The 14,870-nt window shown below is 46.9% G+C and overlaps 1 protein-coding gene across 6 annotated transcripts in view; it reads right to left on the bottom strand.

Annotated features, from left to right (window-relative positions):
* Nucleotides 1-14,870, bottom strand: part of adgrg7.1 (adhesion G protein-coupled receptor G7, tandem duplicate 1) — a 92,845-nt gene that overhangs the window by 3,041 nt on the left and 74,934 nt on the right. For 5 of the 6 annotated variants that reach the window (XM_086006972.1, XM_086006974.1, XM_086006976.1 and 2 more), the window contains 2 exons: nucleotides 11,528-11,689; nucleotides 3,706-3,862 (listed from right to left, as the gene is read on the bottom strand). In XM_086006972.1, the coding sequence (XP_085863098.1) occupies nucleotides 3,706-3,862; nucleotides 11,528-11,689 (319 nt within the window). The remainder of the gene's footprint in view (nucleotides 1-3,705; nucleotides 3,863-11,527; nucleotides 11,690-14,870) is intronic. The other variant, XM_086006975.1, reaches the window with a different exon arrangement.

The raw sequence follows: 14,870 nt of genomic DNA on the forward strand, positions 1-14,870 counted from the left end.
TTGGGTCGATTGGGCTTGTATTCGCTAGAGTTTAGAAGAATGAGAGGGGATCTCATTGAAACATATAAAATTCTAACAGGACTAGACAGACTAGATGCAGGAAGGATGTTCCTGATGGCAGGGGAGTCCAGAACCAGGGGTCACAGTCGAAGGATAAGGGGTAAGACATTTCGGGCTGAGATGAGGAGGAATTTCTTCACCCAGAGAGTGGTGAACCTGTGGAATTCTCCACCACAGAAGGCCATTGAGGCCAATTCATTAAATATATTCAAGAAGGAGTTGGATATATTTCTTAAGGCTAAAGGGATCAAGGGATATGGGGAGAAAGCAGGGACAGGATACTGAATTTGGATGATCAGCCATGATCTCATTAAATGGCAGAACAGGCTCGAGGGGCCGAATGGTCTATTCCTGCTCCGATCTTCTATGTTTCTATGTAAGGTGCTTGGAAATCATAAACATCACCCAACAAGTGAGTTGGAGCTACAGTCTGGGCAAGCTTAAGGCTCAAATTCGCAATTTCCTACTTGGTGCTCGAGTGTTCCTACCAGTAGTTCCTATAAGGTCCGCGAGGTTGTCAAATTTCTGCATTTTTCGACTTACTACTAGCATATTATTTCTACTGATGTATATTAAGAAATACATTGTTTCTGCAATCCTAGCATTGTTTCCCTTTGGGTACTGATACTGTCTTTTGGAAGTTAGAACAGCCAAATCCCATTGCCCTGGCAACACATAAACCATTCCGTTTTGATCCTCCATGGCAACAGTTATCTGAATAATGTGCAATTCCAGTCATAACAGATATTCATCCAATCCCTTTTTTTAAATGCATTAACTTTCATTGATGTAAGTTTGATGGAAGTCTGATCTTTTCATCTTTAGTTTGGCTGTAGGCATTCCAATGTTTTAAATTGTCCTCTGGTTCTGCAATTACAGTCTACCTTATATAATCTGCTTACATTTACATTTTCTACTAGCTGGAGTGCCCGGCGGTGCCGAGGCTTTTTCGAGGGCATGTTGTTGTTGGAAGAGAGAGAGAGAGCGACTGGGGGGGAAGAGAGAGAGCGACTGGGGGGGGGGGAAGAGAGAGAGTGACTGGGGGGAAGAGTGAGAGTGACTGGGGATGAAGAGAGAGAGCGACTGGGGGGGGAAGAGAGAGAGCGACGGGGGGGAAGAGAGAGAGTGACTGGAGGGGGAGAGAGAGAGCGACTGGGGGGGAAGAGAGAGAGCGACTGGGGGGGGAAGAGAGAGAGCGACTGGGGGGGGAAGAGAGAGAGCGATGGGGGGGAAGAGAGAGAGCGACTGGGGGGGAAGAGAGAGAGCGACTGGGGGGGAAGAGAGAGAGCGACTGGGGGGGAAGAGAGAGAGCGACGGGGGGGAAGAGAGAGAGCGACTGGGGGCGAAGAGAGCGACTGGGGGGGAAGAGAGAGAGCGACTGGGGGGGGAAGAGAGAGAGCGACTGGGGGGGAAGAGAGAGAGTGATTGGGGGGGAAGAGAGAGAGCGACGGGGGGAAGAGAGAGAGCGACTGGGGGGGAAGAGAGAGAGCGCGACTGGGGGGGAAGAGAGAGAGCGACTGGGGGGGAAGAGAGAGAGCGACTGGGGGGAAGAGAGAGAGCGACTGGGGGGAATAGAGAGAGCGACTGGGGGGGAAGAGAGAGAGCGACTTGGGGGGAAGAGAGAGAGCGACTAGGGGGGGAAGAGAGAGAGCGACTGGGGGGAAGAGAGAGAGCGACTGGGGGGGAAGAGAGAGAGCGACTGGGGGGGAAGAGAGAGAGCGACTGGGGGGGAAGAGAGAGAGCGACTGGGGGGAAGAGAGAGAGCGACTGGGGGGAAGAGAGAGAGCGACTGGGGGGGAAGAGAGAGAGCGACGGGGGGGAAGAGAGAGAGAGACGGGGGGAAGAGAGAGACGGGGGGGGGAAGGTGGCCCGATGGACCCCTGCGAAGGAAGGAAGAAGGTAAGCTCTCCCTCCCTGTCGCACCCCCTCACTCTTTCCCTCCCTCACCCTCTCTCTCCCTCCCCCATCTCTCCCTGCTTTACTCTCTCTCCCTCCCTCCCCCCTCTCCCCCGTCCTCTCCCTCCCTCCCCCTCTCCTCACCCTCTCCCTTCCTCACCCTCTCTCCCTCCCTGTCTCTCCCTGCTTTACTCTCTCTCCCTCCCTCCCTCCCCCCCCTGTCCTCTCCCTCCCTCCCCCTGTCCTCACCCTCTCCCCACCCCCTCTCCCTCACCCTCTCTCTCTCCGCTCTCCCTCCTTGCCCCTCTCCTCTCTCCCTCCCTGCCCCTCTCCTCACTCTCCCTCTCCCTCCCCCTCTCCCTCCCTATTTCTCTCTCTCTCTGATGTCTGTCTGTTGACTGTTCCCCTCTGCCGCTCTGAGTTTTTCTGCCGTTTTTTGTCTCCGAGCTTGCCGGCCGCTGAGGCTCTGTATGGAAATCATCTTGGCGCCGGTGCCCGGTTTGCTACTCCAGGCCCCGCCGTCCGCCCGCTCTCCGGGCCAAGGTAAGAGCCGGGCTCCGGCCCCACATCGACACCGCCAGGGATCAGCACCCGGGGAACCCGCCCGCCGCCCAACGTGAACAACAAACACCCTCCTCACCTGTCACGGAGTTGAAGTCTCCGAAAGCGGCGACGGTGCCCCAGGCCTCTTCCCCCGCGCATTCAGGCGGCGCGGGGAAGAGAGAGAGAGAGAGAGACTGGGGGGGAGAGTGAGATGCCGCCACGCACCTGCTCCGCGGAGCTCCATGCCGCCACCGCCGCAACAGCCTTTACTAATATGGCGGCAGTAGCGACGCTCGGCTCAGGCCCGCCCCTCCAGCCTTCACAAAGATGGCGGCGATCGGGGGCCGCTTGTTGACCGGGACGGGAGGTGCCTAGCTCGGGCGTGGGTGCGGAGGAGAGGCCCAGGCTTGGAGGCCTACAAAAACGATGAAAGGTAGGAAAATTATAGAGGTTAGAGAAAAGATGTACAAATTAATTAACTTTTTTTAAAAACAATTTGTGTTTTAAAAGCAACTTTTTTTTTTGCTGGAAATGTATATTTGAAAAGAAACACGCAGAAAGCGGGAAAAAGAAATGAAGAGTTTGGAATCAAGATGGCGGCCACTCACCTCATTTCAGAATGATAAGGCCCGCCCACACACACCGATTGGTCAATCGTCCTGTCACTCGACTCTAGGAGGGCCCGCACACGCGACGAACCCGCCCCCGCGACGCAGCGATTGGTCGACCGTCGGGTCGCTCGACCGTACGATTGGTCGACCTCGACGTCACTCGATGCTAATGAGCGGATAATGAGCGGAATTTTGAACGTTTTTTGGATACCGCGGGATCAATTTTTGTCTCGCCAAAACGTAAATACGCTTATGACCGTTCCGGAATCATAAGCTTTCTTTTGATGTAACGCACGTGTAGGTACGCTCTATAACTTTAGAGTGTATAGCCGGACAGACAGACGGAAGGACAGACAGACAGACAGATCGATCCTTTTATATATATAGATGCTTTACAGATGTGTTCTTTCAATTTGTTTTTTCTCATTGAAAGTAAGTTTTCTTTAAACATCTACCCATAACTTGTAGTCTTAAGACTTACAATCAGCTATTTTTTCTCTGAATTCTCTCCAGTGCAGTAATGGCTTTTGCCTTTGTCCAATATTAAAACAACAACAACTTGCATTTTATGTTTCTGGAAGTAAAAACTACAAACCTGAGTGGTATTAAGAGCACAGAAGATATAACTAAAGACAGCTTGTGTTTCATCATGCTTTATAAGCATCAAATAACCTAGGCTCCATGTTAAACACAACATAATGGCTACTGATAAGGATCCCATCATCTTCTTTGCTGAGGTTGCCGGTTTAGCACTAAAAAAAAGCACATCAGATAAGGAAGTGATTGCCGATGTCAAAGCAATTTACTATTTTTGATAAAATGATATTCAAGTGACCTTTTACCATCTTTCAATAAAAATATTAAAATGTTTTTTACAGTCTGGTTCATATATCAAATTAATAAATTAATTGTCTCTCACTTAACTGCATAATTTGTTAAATTGCTTGAGGCTTTGCAGCCCTGCTCATTACTCGTGACTTTTTAAATAAAACCAATTTATTAACTTCCTTCCCTTTTATTTTGTGCCTTGAATGTTTCATCCCTGGTTAAGAGGAAAAGGTAGCTTGTTTCTATTACTATGCCAATGATGCTCTACAACTGGTTACATAGAGGTATGCAAGAGTGGGCATGGGGTGACTTAGCATGATTTTCACTCCCTTCCTATGGGAAAATAACTGACCTGAGTTTTGGAATAATACTTATGAATGGGAGATAATTAAAAAGTAAGGTGAAAAATCTTAATGGCAGATAAGCGACGAAGATCAATTTTAAAGTGAGAATTCCCAATTAAAATAGTTTATAGTTAATTACCTTCTCAATGATCAAAGGCTTGCAGCAAATTTGGCATCAAATGAGGTGGGGTCTACATCTGTCTGACAAAGGATGCACTCAACCTGGGAGCAATTAGTCATTTTTTTAATTCATTCATGGGACAAGGGCATCACTGGCAAGGCCAGCATTTATTGCCCATCCCTAATTGCCCTTCAGAAGGTGGTGGTGAGCCGCCTTCTTGAACTGCTGCAGTCCATGCGGTAAAGGTACTCCCACAGTGCTGTTAGGGAGGGAGTTCCAGGATTTTGACCCAGCGACGATGAAGGATCGGCGATATACTTCTAAGTCAGGATGGTGTGTGACTTGGAGGGGAACTTGGAGGTGGTGGTGTTCCCATGCGTCTGCTGCCCTTGTCCTTCTAGGTAGTAGAGGTCATGGGTTTGGGAGATGCTGCTGAAGAAGCCTTGGCGAGTTGCTGCAGTGCATCTTGTAGATGGTACACACTGCAGTCACGGTACATCAGTGGTGGAAGGAGTGAATGTTTAAGGTGGTGGATGGGGTGCCAATCGAGCGGGGTGCTTTGTCCTGGTTGGTGTCGAGCTTCTTGAGTGTTGTTGGAGCTGCACTCATCCAGGCAAGTGGAGAGTATTCCATCACACTCCTTACTTATGCCTTGTAGATGGTGGAAAGACTTTAGGGAGTCAGGAGGTGAGACACTCACTGCAGAATACCTAGCCTCTGACCTGTTCTTGTTGCCACAGTATTTATGTGGCTGGTCCAGTTAAGTTTCTGGTCAATGGTGACCACCCCCCCAGGATGTTGATGGTGGGGGATTCGGTGATGGTAATGCCGTTGAATGTCAAGGGGTGGTGGTTAGACTCTTGCATTATTGGAGATCGTCATTGCTTGGCACTTGTGTGGCACGAATGTTAACCGCCACTTATCAGCCCAAGCCTGAACGTTGTCCAGGTCTTGTTGAATGCGGGCATGGACTGCTTCATTATCTGAGGAGTTGCGAATGGCACTGAACACTGTGCAGTCATCAGCGAACATCCCCATTTTTGAACTTATGATGGCGGGAAGTGTAGTGTATGTACCTTTTAAGGGGAGAACTACTTTTTACAGCTCCTGTATACTGTAGTACCGGCAGTGACCACACCTGTATATAAACCCTGAGTAGGGATTTGTACTGTTAGTTTTAGAGTAACCCTCATCCAGTAAACACCGTTGATTGTTCCTCTGCAGTCTCTGTCTATTTATTGAAGGACACCATACATCAAGATTCACGGATTTAACATTGGCGATGAGTCGATTTGAACCTACCTGTAACTCTGCAGAAGAAGGCCGATTCCAGGGGCACGGGCGTCGACCATCCGGCGGAGACTCCAGCGAGACGGGCTGGCAGCAGGTACGGCGCAGACCCTTCCCGGACGGCGGCGGCTGGAGCCGACCGACGGCACAGGGGAAGGCCGAGCAGCGTTGACGGTGTAAGAGAGAGGGTAAAGCGCACAGGGCACAGCCGGGGTTGAAGACCGAGCGACGTCGATGGAAAAAAAAAGAGAGAGGGTAGAGCGCACGGGGCGCAGCCAGGGTTCAGGACTGAGTGGCGTCAACGAGAGAGGCGTGCAGGAAAACGCGCAGAGCGCGGCCGGTGTTCAAGGACTGAGCAGCGTCCGTGGGGGAAGAAAGGAAAGTGCGGGAGACGCCATTTGAGCCGCAGCGGAGAAGGGAGAGCGCGGGAGATGCCATTTTGAGCTGGTCTAATCACACCAAAAAAAAAAAAAAAAATGCCGAAGAGTGGCAGTATCACAGCGTTCGACAATGAAGTCGAAGATTGGACAACATATGTCGAACGCATTGAAGTATACTGCAAGGCAAATGAAGTGCCAGATGACAAGAAAGCGCTGGTATTGTTGAATTCAATGGGTGCAAAAACGTATGGCTTACTGCAAAACCTAGTAACCCCAGAGAAACCAGCGGAAAATAATTTTGAAAACATAGTGTCAATCCTACGGGACCACTTAAACCCCACACCGCTGCTGATAGCAGAAAGGTTTAAGTTTCACAAAAGGAACCAGCATAAAGATGAAAGTAATGCTGAGTATTTAACGGAACTGCGCAAGCTATCGAAACACTGCCAGTTTGGAACGGGACTAGCAGATACTTTAAGGGACAAGTTCGTGTGTGGGCTTCAAAGTGAAGGAACCCAGAAACGGCTTCTATCAGAAAAGGATCTTACGCTGGACAAGGCTTCAGCATGGCAATATCACACGAAGCAGCAGCACGGGGCACGGCTGAGATACAACGGAGACCGCAAGAATATGGCACAAATGAAATGGCATATGGAACAGTGAAGTGCTATCGCTGCGGCAGAACAACACACGACCATAAGGATTGCTGGTTCAAGGACCAAGTGTGCAGACAGTGTGGAAAAGTAGGACACATAGCAAGAGTCTGCAGGTCGGAAAAGAAAACCAGCAGCAAGAAATCTCCACAGGAGAAGTACAAGAAGGTACATAAGGTGACGGAGAGTAGTTCAGATGAACAGAAAAGGGATACAGACTCCGGAAGCAAGGAGCTGGGTTGTCTGAAACTACATAATGTGATCAAAACGGAGGATCACCAAACTATCTGGGTCACGCTCAAGATAGCCAGAGTCCAAGTGAAAATGGAATTGGACACAGGATCAGCCCTAACAGTCATAAACCGAAGGGACTACAAGCAGCTATTCTCACATATACCCTTGAGAGATACACAGATCGTCTTGAAGATGTACACGGGGCAAAAAGTCTACCCCAAAGGAAAAATAAGGGTGAACGTTATATATAATGGCAAGGAAACACCAAAAATGGACCTATATGTATTGCCAGATGGAGGACCACCACTACTAGGACGTGAATGGATCTGGAAGATACAGCTAGATTGGCATTCCATACAAGCACTGACTGTAGATGCCAAAAACGATGACGACGTCACACCTGGACGACTGTCAAAAATGCTAACTGACGCACAAGAAGTGTTCCAGGAGGAACTTGGAACACTAAAAGGCATAACAGCGACGATCAAAATAGAGGAAAATGCAAGCCCAAAGTTTTTTAAGGCCAGACCGGTGCCTTATGCAATCCGCCCAGCCGTCGAAGCAGAGCTGGAAGGTTTGGATCGTTCAGGAGTACTGTCCAAAGTGGACTAGAGCGAGTGGGCTACACCCATCATTCCTGTAATGAAGAGGTCATTGAGTAATACACCTGGGGAACCAAAGAAGGTTCGCATCTGTGGGGACTTTAAGGTGACAGTGAACCCAGTCCTTCACACGGTACAATATCCGCTTCCGCGGATTGAAGATATTTTCGCCTCGCTATCTGGAGGGAAATGCTTCACTAAGATTGATCTGGCCCAAGTGTACCTGCAAATGGAGGTAGAAGAAGCCTCGAAACAGTACCTCACAATCAACACTCATAAAGGTTTCTACCAATACAACCGGCGGGTGTTCGGGGTAGCATCAGCTCCGGCTATTTGGCAAAGGGCAATGGATCAAGTCCTGCAAGGGATTCCAGGGACCCAGTGTTATTTGGATGACATCCTGGTCACGGGTGAAAATGACAGTGATCACCTCGCCAACCTGGAGCAGGTGCTCACTAGATTGAAGGAATATGGGCTCCGAGCTAATCGCCACAAATGCGAGTTTTTCCAGAAGCAGATCTCGTATTGTGGCCATGTTATTGATGAAGAGGGGTTACATAAGTCCCCTGAAAAGATTGAGGCAGTAGTCAAGGCTCCAGCACCGGAAAATGTGTCACAACTGAGGTCGTTCCTCGGGCTGGCGAACTACTACCATAAGTTCTTGCCAAATTTGTCTACCGTACTACACCCACTGAACACCCTACTGCAAACGGGGGTACCATGGAAGTGAAATGACGAATGTAAACGAGCTTTCCAGAAGAGCAAAGAATTGATCACATCAAAAGGTGTTGGCTCATTTCAACCCAGCACTACCAATTAGGTTGGCGTGTGATGCATCACCCTATGGCATTGGAGCGGTGCTGTCGCACAAATTCTCAGACGGCTAAGAGAGGCCAATAGCCTTTGCGTCACGATCACTAACCTCAGCTGAGCGTAACTACGCCCAGATTGACAGGGAGGCCCTCAGCCTAGTGTGGGGAGTGAAAAAGTTCAACCACTATCTGCACGGGCAGAAGTTCACCTTGCTGACTGACCACCAACCACTTGTCTCCATCTTTAATCCAAAGAAGGGCGTTCCGGTGATGACTGCGCAACGGCTACAAAGATGGTCCCTTTTTCTTGGGGCGAACCAATATGAAATCGAGTATAAGGGCACGAAACAGCATGGAAACGCTGATGGGCTATCACGCCTGCCACTGCCTACTGCGGAGGAAGCACCAACAGTGGACCCTGTCAAAATATTTCATTCGACTATAATTGAACGCTTGCCTGTAACTAATGCTGATATAGAGAAGGAGACCCGAAATGACCCGACACTGTCTCGGGTATATGACTTGACGGTGAAGGGATGGCCAACACATGGCGACTCACTGTTGCCAGCATTCTCATCCAGAAGAGAACAGCTGTCAGTATGCCAGGGGACCTTGATGTGTGGATCCCGAGTGGTAATTCCATCCAAGTTAAATGTAAGAAGTCACACAACACCAGGTTATAGTCCAACAGCTTTATTTGAAATCACAAGCTTTCAGAGCACTGCTCCTTCGTCAGGTGAAGTGGAGAAATGCATAAAGACACAGCTTATATAGTCAGAGAATAATGTCAGCTGTTTACAGGTAATGTTTCCAACTGCCTGTAAACCTGTAAACATCTGACATGATTCTCTGACTATATAAGTTGTGTCTTTATGCATTTCTCCACTTCACCTGACGAAGGAGCAGCGCTCTGAAAGCTTGTGATTTCAAATAAAGCTGTTGGACTATAACCTGGTGTTGTGTGACTTCTTACATTTGTCCACCCCAGTCCAACTCCGGCATCTCCACAGCATGGCACCTAAGTTAAGGGAGAGGGTGCTCAATGATCTTCATGAAGGCCATCTGGGAGGGGTGAAAATGAAAAGCTTTGCTAGGGCTTATGTGTGGTCGCCGGGGATCGATCAGCAAATCGAGGACCTGACAAAGAGCTGCTCAGGATGCCAGAAGGTCCAAAATGCACCACCACATACCCCTCTACACCCATGGGAGTGGCCCTCATCTCCATGGCAACGGATGCATATTGATTTTGCTGGTCCATTCATGGACTCAATGTTTTTAATAGCTGTGGATGCGCACTCAAAATGGCCTGAGGTCCTCCACCACCACGGAGAAAACTATTGCAGTCCTACGGACCATATTTGCCAGGAATGGCTTGCCAGAGCAGATTTGCTCTGATAACGGACCACAGTTTGTGTCCGAGGAGTTTCGAAGATTTATGAAGAGGAATGGGGTAAAGCATTACACATCCGCCCCGTATCATCCAGCCACAAATGGATTGGCTGAGAGGTTCGTACAAACCTTTAAGAAAGCAGTAAGGGCCATGTGCGATGACGACATTCCACTGCAGCACAAGGTGGACAATTTCCTGTTAGCCTACAGAAATGCGACACATGCAGTCACCAACCAGACCCCGGCCATGATGTTCTTTAACCGAAGGTTGAGATCTCGTATGGATTTGCTCAGACCAAATGTACGAAGAGATGTTGAGAATAAGCAATTCCAGCACATCAATGAGAAGCCGACAAGGAGCTTCAATGTAGGGCAACCAGTCTTGGCCCGTGACTACCGAACAGAGAAATGGCAACCAGGAACGATATGCACACGGCAGGGGCCACTAATGTACACAGTGGATGTTGGGGAGAACATTGTGAGACGCCATGTTGACCAGATCCTAGAGTCACCGGAACGAGTCAACCCCATGTCTCGCCCATACGTACCTGGAGATGAACCCGACATACCGGTAGCATGTACCCCAGAAACAGTAGCATCGGAAGCTGATGAACCAACCGACGACAGGGGGCCAGAATTGCCTCAGCACCAAGAGCAAGACACTCAGGAAAGGCGCTATCCAGAAAGGATCAGGAAGCCTCCCCAAAGACTGAATTTATAAATAGACTATTTTCAGTTAATGTTGCATGTTAAAAGTGTTAATTGTAATTAGTTTGATATTTAATTGTTAAATGAATGTTATGGTACTATTAATCTAAAAGGGGAGGAATTGTAGTGTATGTACCTTTAAGGGGAGAACTACTTTTTACAGCTCCTGTATACTGTAGTACCGGCAGTGACCACACCTGTATATAAACCCTGAGTAGGGATTTGTACTGTTAGTTTTAGAGTAACCCTCATCCAGTAAACACCGTTGATTGTTCCTCTGCAGTCTCTGTCTATTTATTGAAGGACACCATAAATCAAGATTCACGGATTTAACAGGAAGGTCATTGATGAAGCACCTGAAGATGGTTGGGCCTAGGACACTGCTTAGGCCCAACCATAGTTTACTATAACAAAACAAATATTGCTGGTTACCAAAAATAGAAAGAATTATGGTGGAATACTTTTATGCTCTGTGCCATTGACTGAGAGACCCGAATTCCAGTAGGCCTAAAGGCTGACATACTCCCACCAAACTTTCTCCAGATGATGAATCATCTGGAATTGTAAAGTGCATGGGCAAAAGGAAGGATGGTAAAAAAGAAAATTCAATTGCAAGGAATACATCTATAATCACCATAGAATTTCCTAGTCACCAAATCGAAAATACAACTTATGATGCACACAGAAGTAAGCTAGTACATTCAGCTCTTTTTGGTCAGGGAGGATTGTTTGAGTAAGGAAGACATAATTGGGTTGAGCAAAGTTAAACTGCCTCAGTGTAAAGCAAGTTAATAAATAACGTACTAACAACAGAAAACGCTGGAAAAACTCAGCAGGCCAGGCAACATCTGTGGAGAGAGAAACAGAGTCAACGCTTTGGGTCGAAACCCTTCTACAGAACTGTAGAAGGGTTTCGACCCGAAACATTGACTCTGTTTCTCTCTCCACGGATGTTGCCTGGCCTGCTGAGTTTTTCCAGCGTTTTCTGTTGTTGTTTCGGATTTCCAGCATCCGCAGTATTTTGCTATCGTATTAATAAATAATGTGTTGTACTACCTGCAAGTACCATGGTCTTTGTTGAACAGCACCAACTTTGTCACTAAAGCAAACATGATAAAATTAAATAGTAGTAATATCCCAATTGGAATAAGAAATCCCCACAGCATTGGTTTTGACAGATCCAGGTGTCCATTTAAGTCCAAACCAGCAAGCCAGCAGCTGAAAAACAGAGATTACAGCCAGAGTCTGGTAAAAAGCATAAAGCTGAACATGCAAAAAAAAGAGATTCATTCATTTGTTTATAAAATCCTAGGTTCCTATTTTAATTAATCTTTGTTGATAGATAATTAAATAAACATATACTACTACTGCACAAGTGAACCTATTTGTATGAGTATTGAATTATCTGTATAAACAGAAATGATGGATGCTCTAAGCATTTAGAATATATTAGTAAAGGTAAAGATTGAACTCTCTGCATTCCTCCCTCCCTCTGTGAAATTACTGTCAGCCTCTCGCTCTAAAGTGAAATTAGCACTTCAAAATAGGTTTTCTGTCAATACGACCGCAAAAATGTTTATGCTCCAGCTAGTTTTAAAATGATTTGAAAGAACAGCATAATTTCTTAAAAATTGGCATACTTTGAATTATTCATCAATTAACTGACAGAATTATACTAATTACATGCTGGAATATTCAATTCAATTCAATTTTTTATTTGTCATATATGCAGCAGACGTGTGTACTGCACAATGAAATGTTGATTTTTACGAGTCCTCCAAACATTGGAATAAATATGGCATAACAATGATAAAAATGATAAAATACTAATAGAATATTCTCTACATTGCACATGCAGAGACGCTGGCATGTTGGGAATTGCAGGCATGGGTGTGATTTGCCTTCAGCTGACAGAGTAACATGTCTGGGAAGAATATAAACTTTTGAGAACGGTGGAGATTCTGAGTAAAACATTACTGAAGGTAGTCAAACGCACACAATATAATTTTATAGCCGCAATTAATCATAGTGAAATATGTTATTTTGATGTCTTTATCATGCTAAAAACTTTATTTTCAGTATTTCTACCTGTGCATAGTCAGCTGAATGAAGAGAAAATGGCAACCAAAAAATATTTTTAATGATTTGATTGTCTCACCATCTCCTTTCCTTTATTCGGACCTTTTGTTGACTGCCACTTTTGATTTGAATTTCATGATTGGTGTTGTTTATTTGTGTTTGGTACTTGGTGATTGGTATGGTGTCTACCCATCGAATTTGATTGGTCACAGTTTTCTAATGATAATATGGAACTTGCGGCCACACGGAGTGGCTTAAGCACATGGCACTGACCTGTTTAAGGGGAGACTTGATGCATGCATGAGGGAGAAGGGAAGAGTTGGATATGGGGGCATATGGGTGGGAAGAGGTAATTAGAGTGAAAGGAGGCTCGTGTGGAGCATAAACAGCGGCACAGACCAGTTTGGCTGAATGACCTGTTTTTGTAAGAAAGAATGACTTGCATTTATATAGCGCCTTTCACGAGCACCGGACGTCTCAAAGCGCTTTACAGCTAATGAAGTATTTTTGAAGTGGAGTCACTGCTGTACTGTAATTTTAACCTAACTCGCAGGGCAGGAAAACCTGTTCTGCACCCCACCCAATATTACTCTCAATAGAGAGTGAAATCGGGCGGGGGTGTAAAACCAGTGTTGCACGCGATCCTGTCAGTTTCCCAATGGGCGGATTACGTTAAAACTGCCCTCTATGTAATAAGTACAAAATTTGATCCAATTTCTGACACCAAAATTTGCATGAAGAAAGGTACGATGATAAAGATGTTATGCTGAAGTGTGATTGACAGGTGCGTGCAATGGACAATTTTTTTATATATAGGTAGTATATTATAAAAGTCTTGCATCTAGCATGTGGTTTTTCCATCACAATTTGGGCACCATACCTGTATATATGCAAAATTCTGTGTCACCTGATTGACTAAGATTTCATATTCATAATGAATCACAGCTGAACAAGTAGGGATCATGCCAATCAAAAGCAGATGCAAAAACTATTCATGATATGGTACTACAGATGTATGAAAACAACAATAAGCAGTCTGAAAAGTCTACCAATGAAATGAAGGCAAAGGGAAAACAAAGCAATTGCTGTGAATATTTTTTGAAAATCCTTCAGATTCCATCTTACTCAGTCACAGAAGTATATATAGTACTAAAAATAAAGGGCTAGAAATTCATTATAGCCCAGGAATGGGCGGTAAAATTAGAAAAGCTGGAGAATTAGCGCCAGACGCTAATTCTATAGACTGCATTAAAAATTAAGTCTCACTGCTCAAAGAAATGGCTGGGGTGCTAATTCAAGTCTTTAAGACCAAGCTCATTGGCATTACGTTCAAAGGGTGGACCAATATCAGGCACAGTCTAATCGCCAGTCATCATTGCCACAGACCTTTCCAAGTTCTTAAAGGGGAGGTTCACTGATGCTGCAGAACCTCATTCTCAGCATTGCTGGCTGTGCAGCTGCCTCAGCAAGCAGCAGCAGGTCAAGGAGAAGGAGCCGGAGGACTGAAACAGTTGTATTAATGACAGATCCACGCCCCAGGGAGAGAGCCCGCAGATTCAGCGATCAAGCATTGGAGGTGTTGGTGTTCGCTGTGGAGAGACGGAGAGCGGTGCTCTACCCGGCAAGTGGCAGGAGGCCCTCGCCGCAAGTCTTCCGCACCATGTGGAGGGAGGTAGCACAGCACATCTTGGGCAGCACTGTGGTCCCCAGGACCCACGCTCAGTGCAGGAAGAAATTTAATGACCTTACTCGGGTGGTCAGGGTGAGTGAATGCTTCAACAAATGCTACATACCACCATCTGAACGACAGTCTTCACACACTGCCCAAAGCACCACACCCCCAGCACTCACCCACCAACAATCTCTACCTACCAACACTCACACCCATATCTCACACCTTGCACACAATGACAGCTATCCAAGTATGGCAGGCACATCTCCCGAACACATTGCCCCACACTCACTCACACACTTTCTCTTGCAGACCAAGGTGGCTCACAACAGGAGGGAGCAGGAGCGCACAGGCGGGGGACAAGCCGACACCCAACCATTGTCTGCGCTGGAGAATCGAGTGCTGCAGATTATTGGGCGCCAGGTGGTGGGGCCGTGGCCACCGGCGATGTTGACCCCCTTAGGGACAACAACGGTATGTTCATCCCTACTCCTTCTTCTCACATCCCACTTCCACCTCACCCCACAAATGTTTCCCACTTTCCAGCTAATCATGCTGTATGCATACATTTCTCCCTTTCTGCCCCCCTCCACTCACCTAACCTGACTCTTGTGCCTTTATGCTTTCAGATAATGAGCAAGCACCTGA

Source organism: Somniosus microcephalus, chromosome 14 (genome assembly GCF_052327205.1).
Source record: "Somniosus microcephalus isolate GS21.2 chromosome 14, FLI_Smic_1.0, whole genome shotgun sequence".
Taxonomy (NCBI): domain Eukaryota; kingdom Metazoa; phylum Chordata; class Chondrichthyes; order Squaliformes; family Somniosidae; genus Somniosus; species Somniosus microcephalus.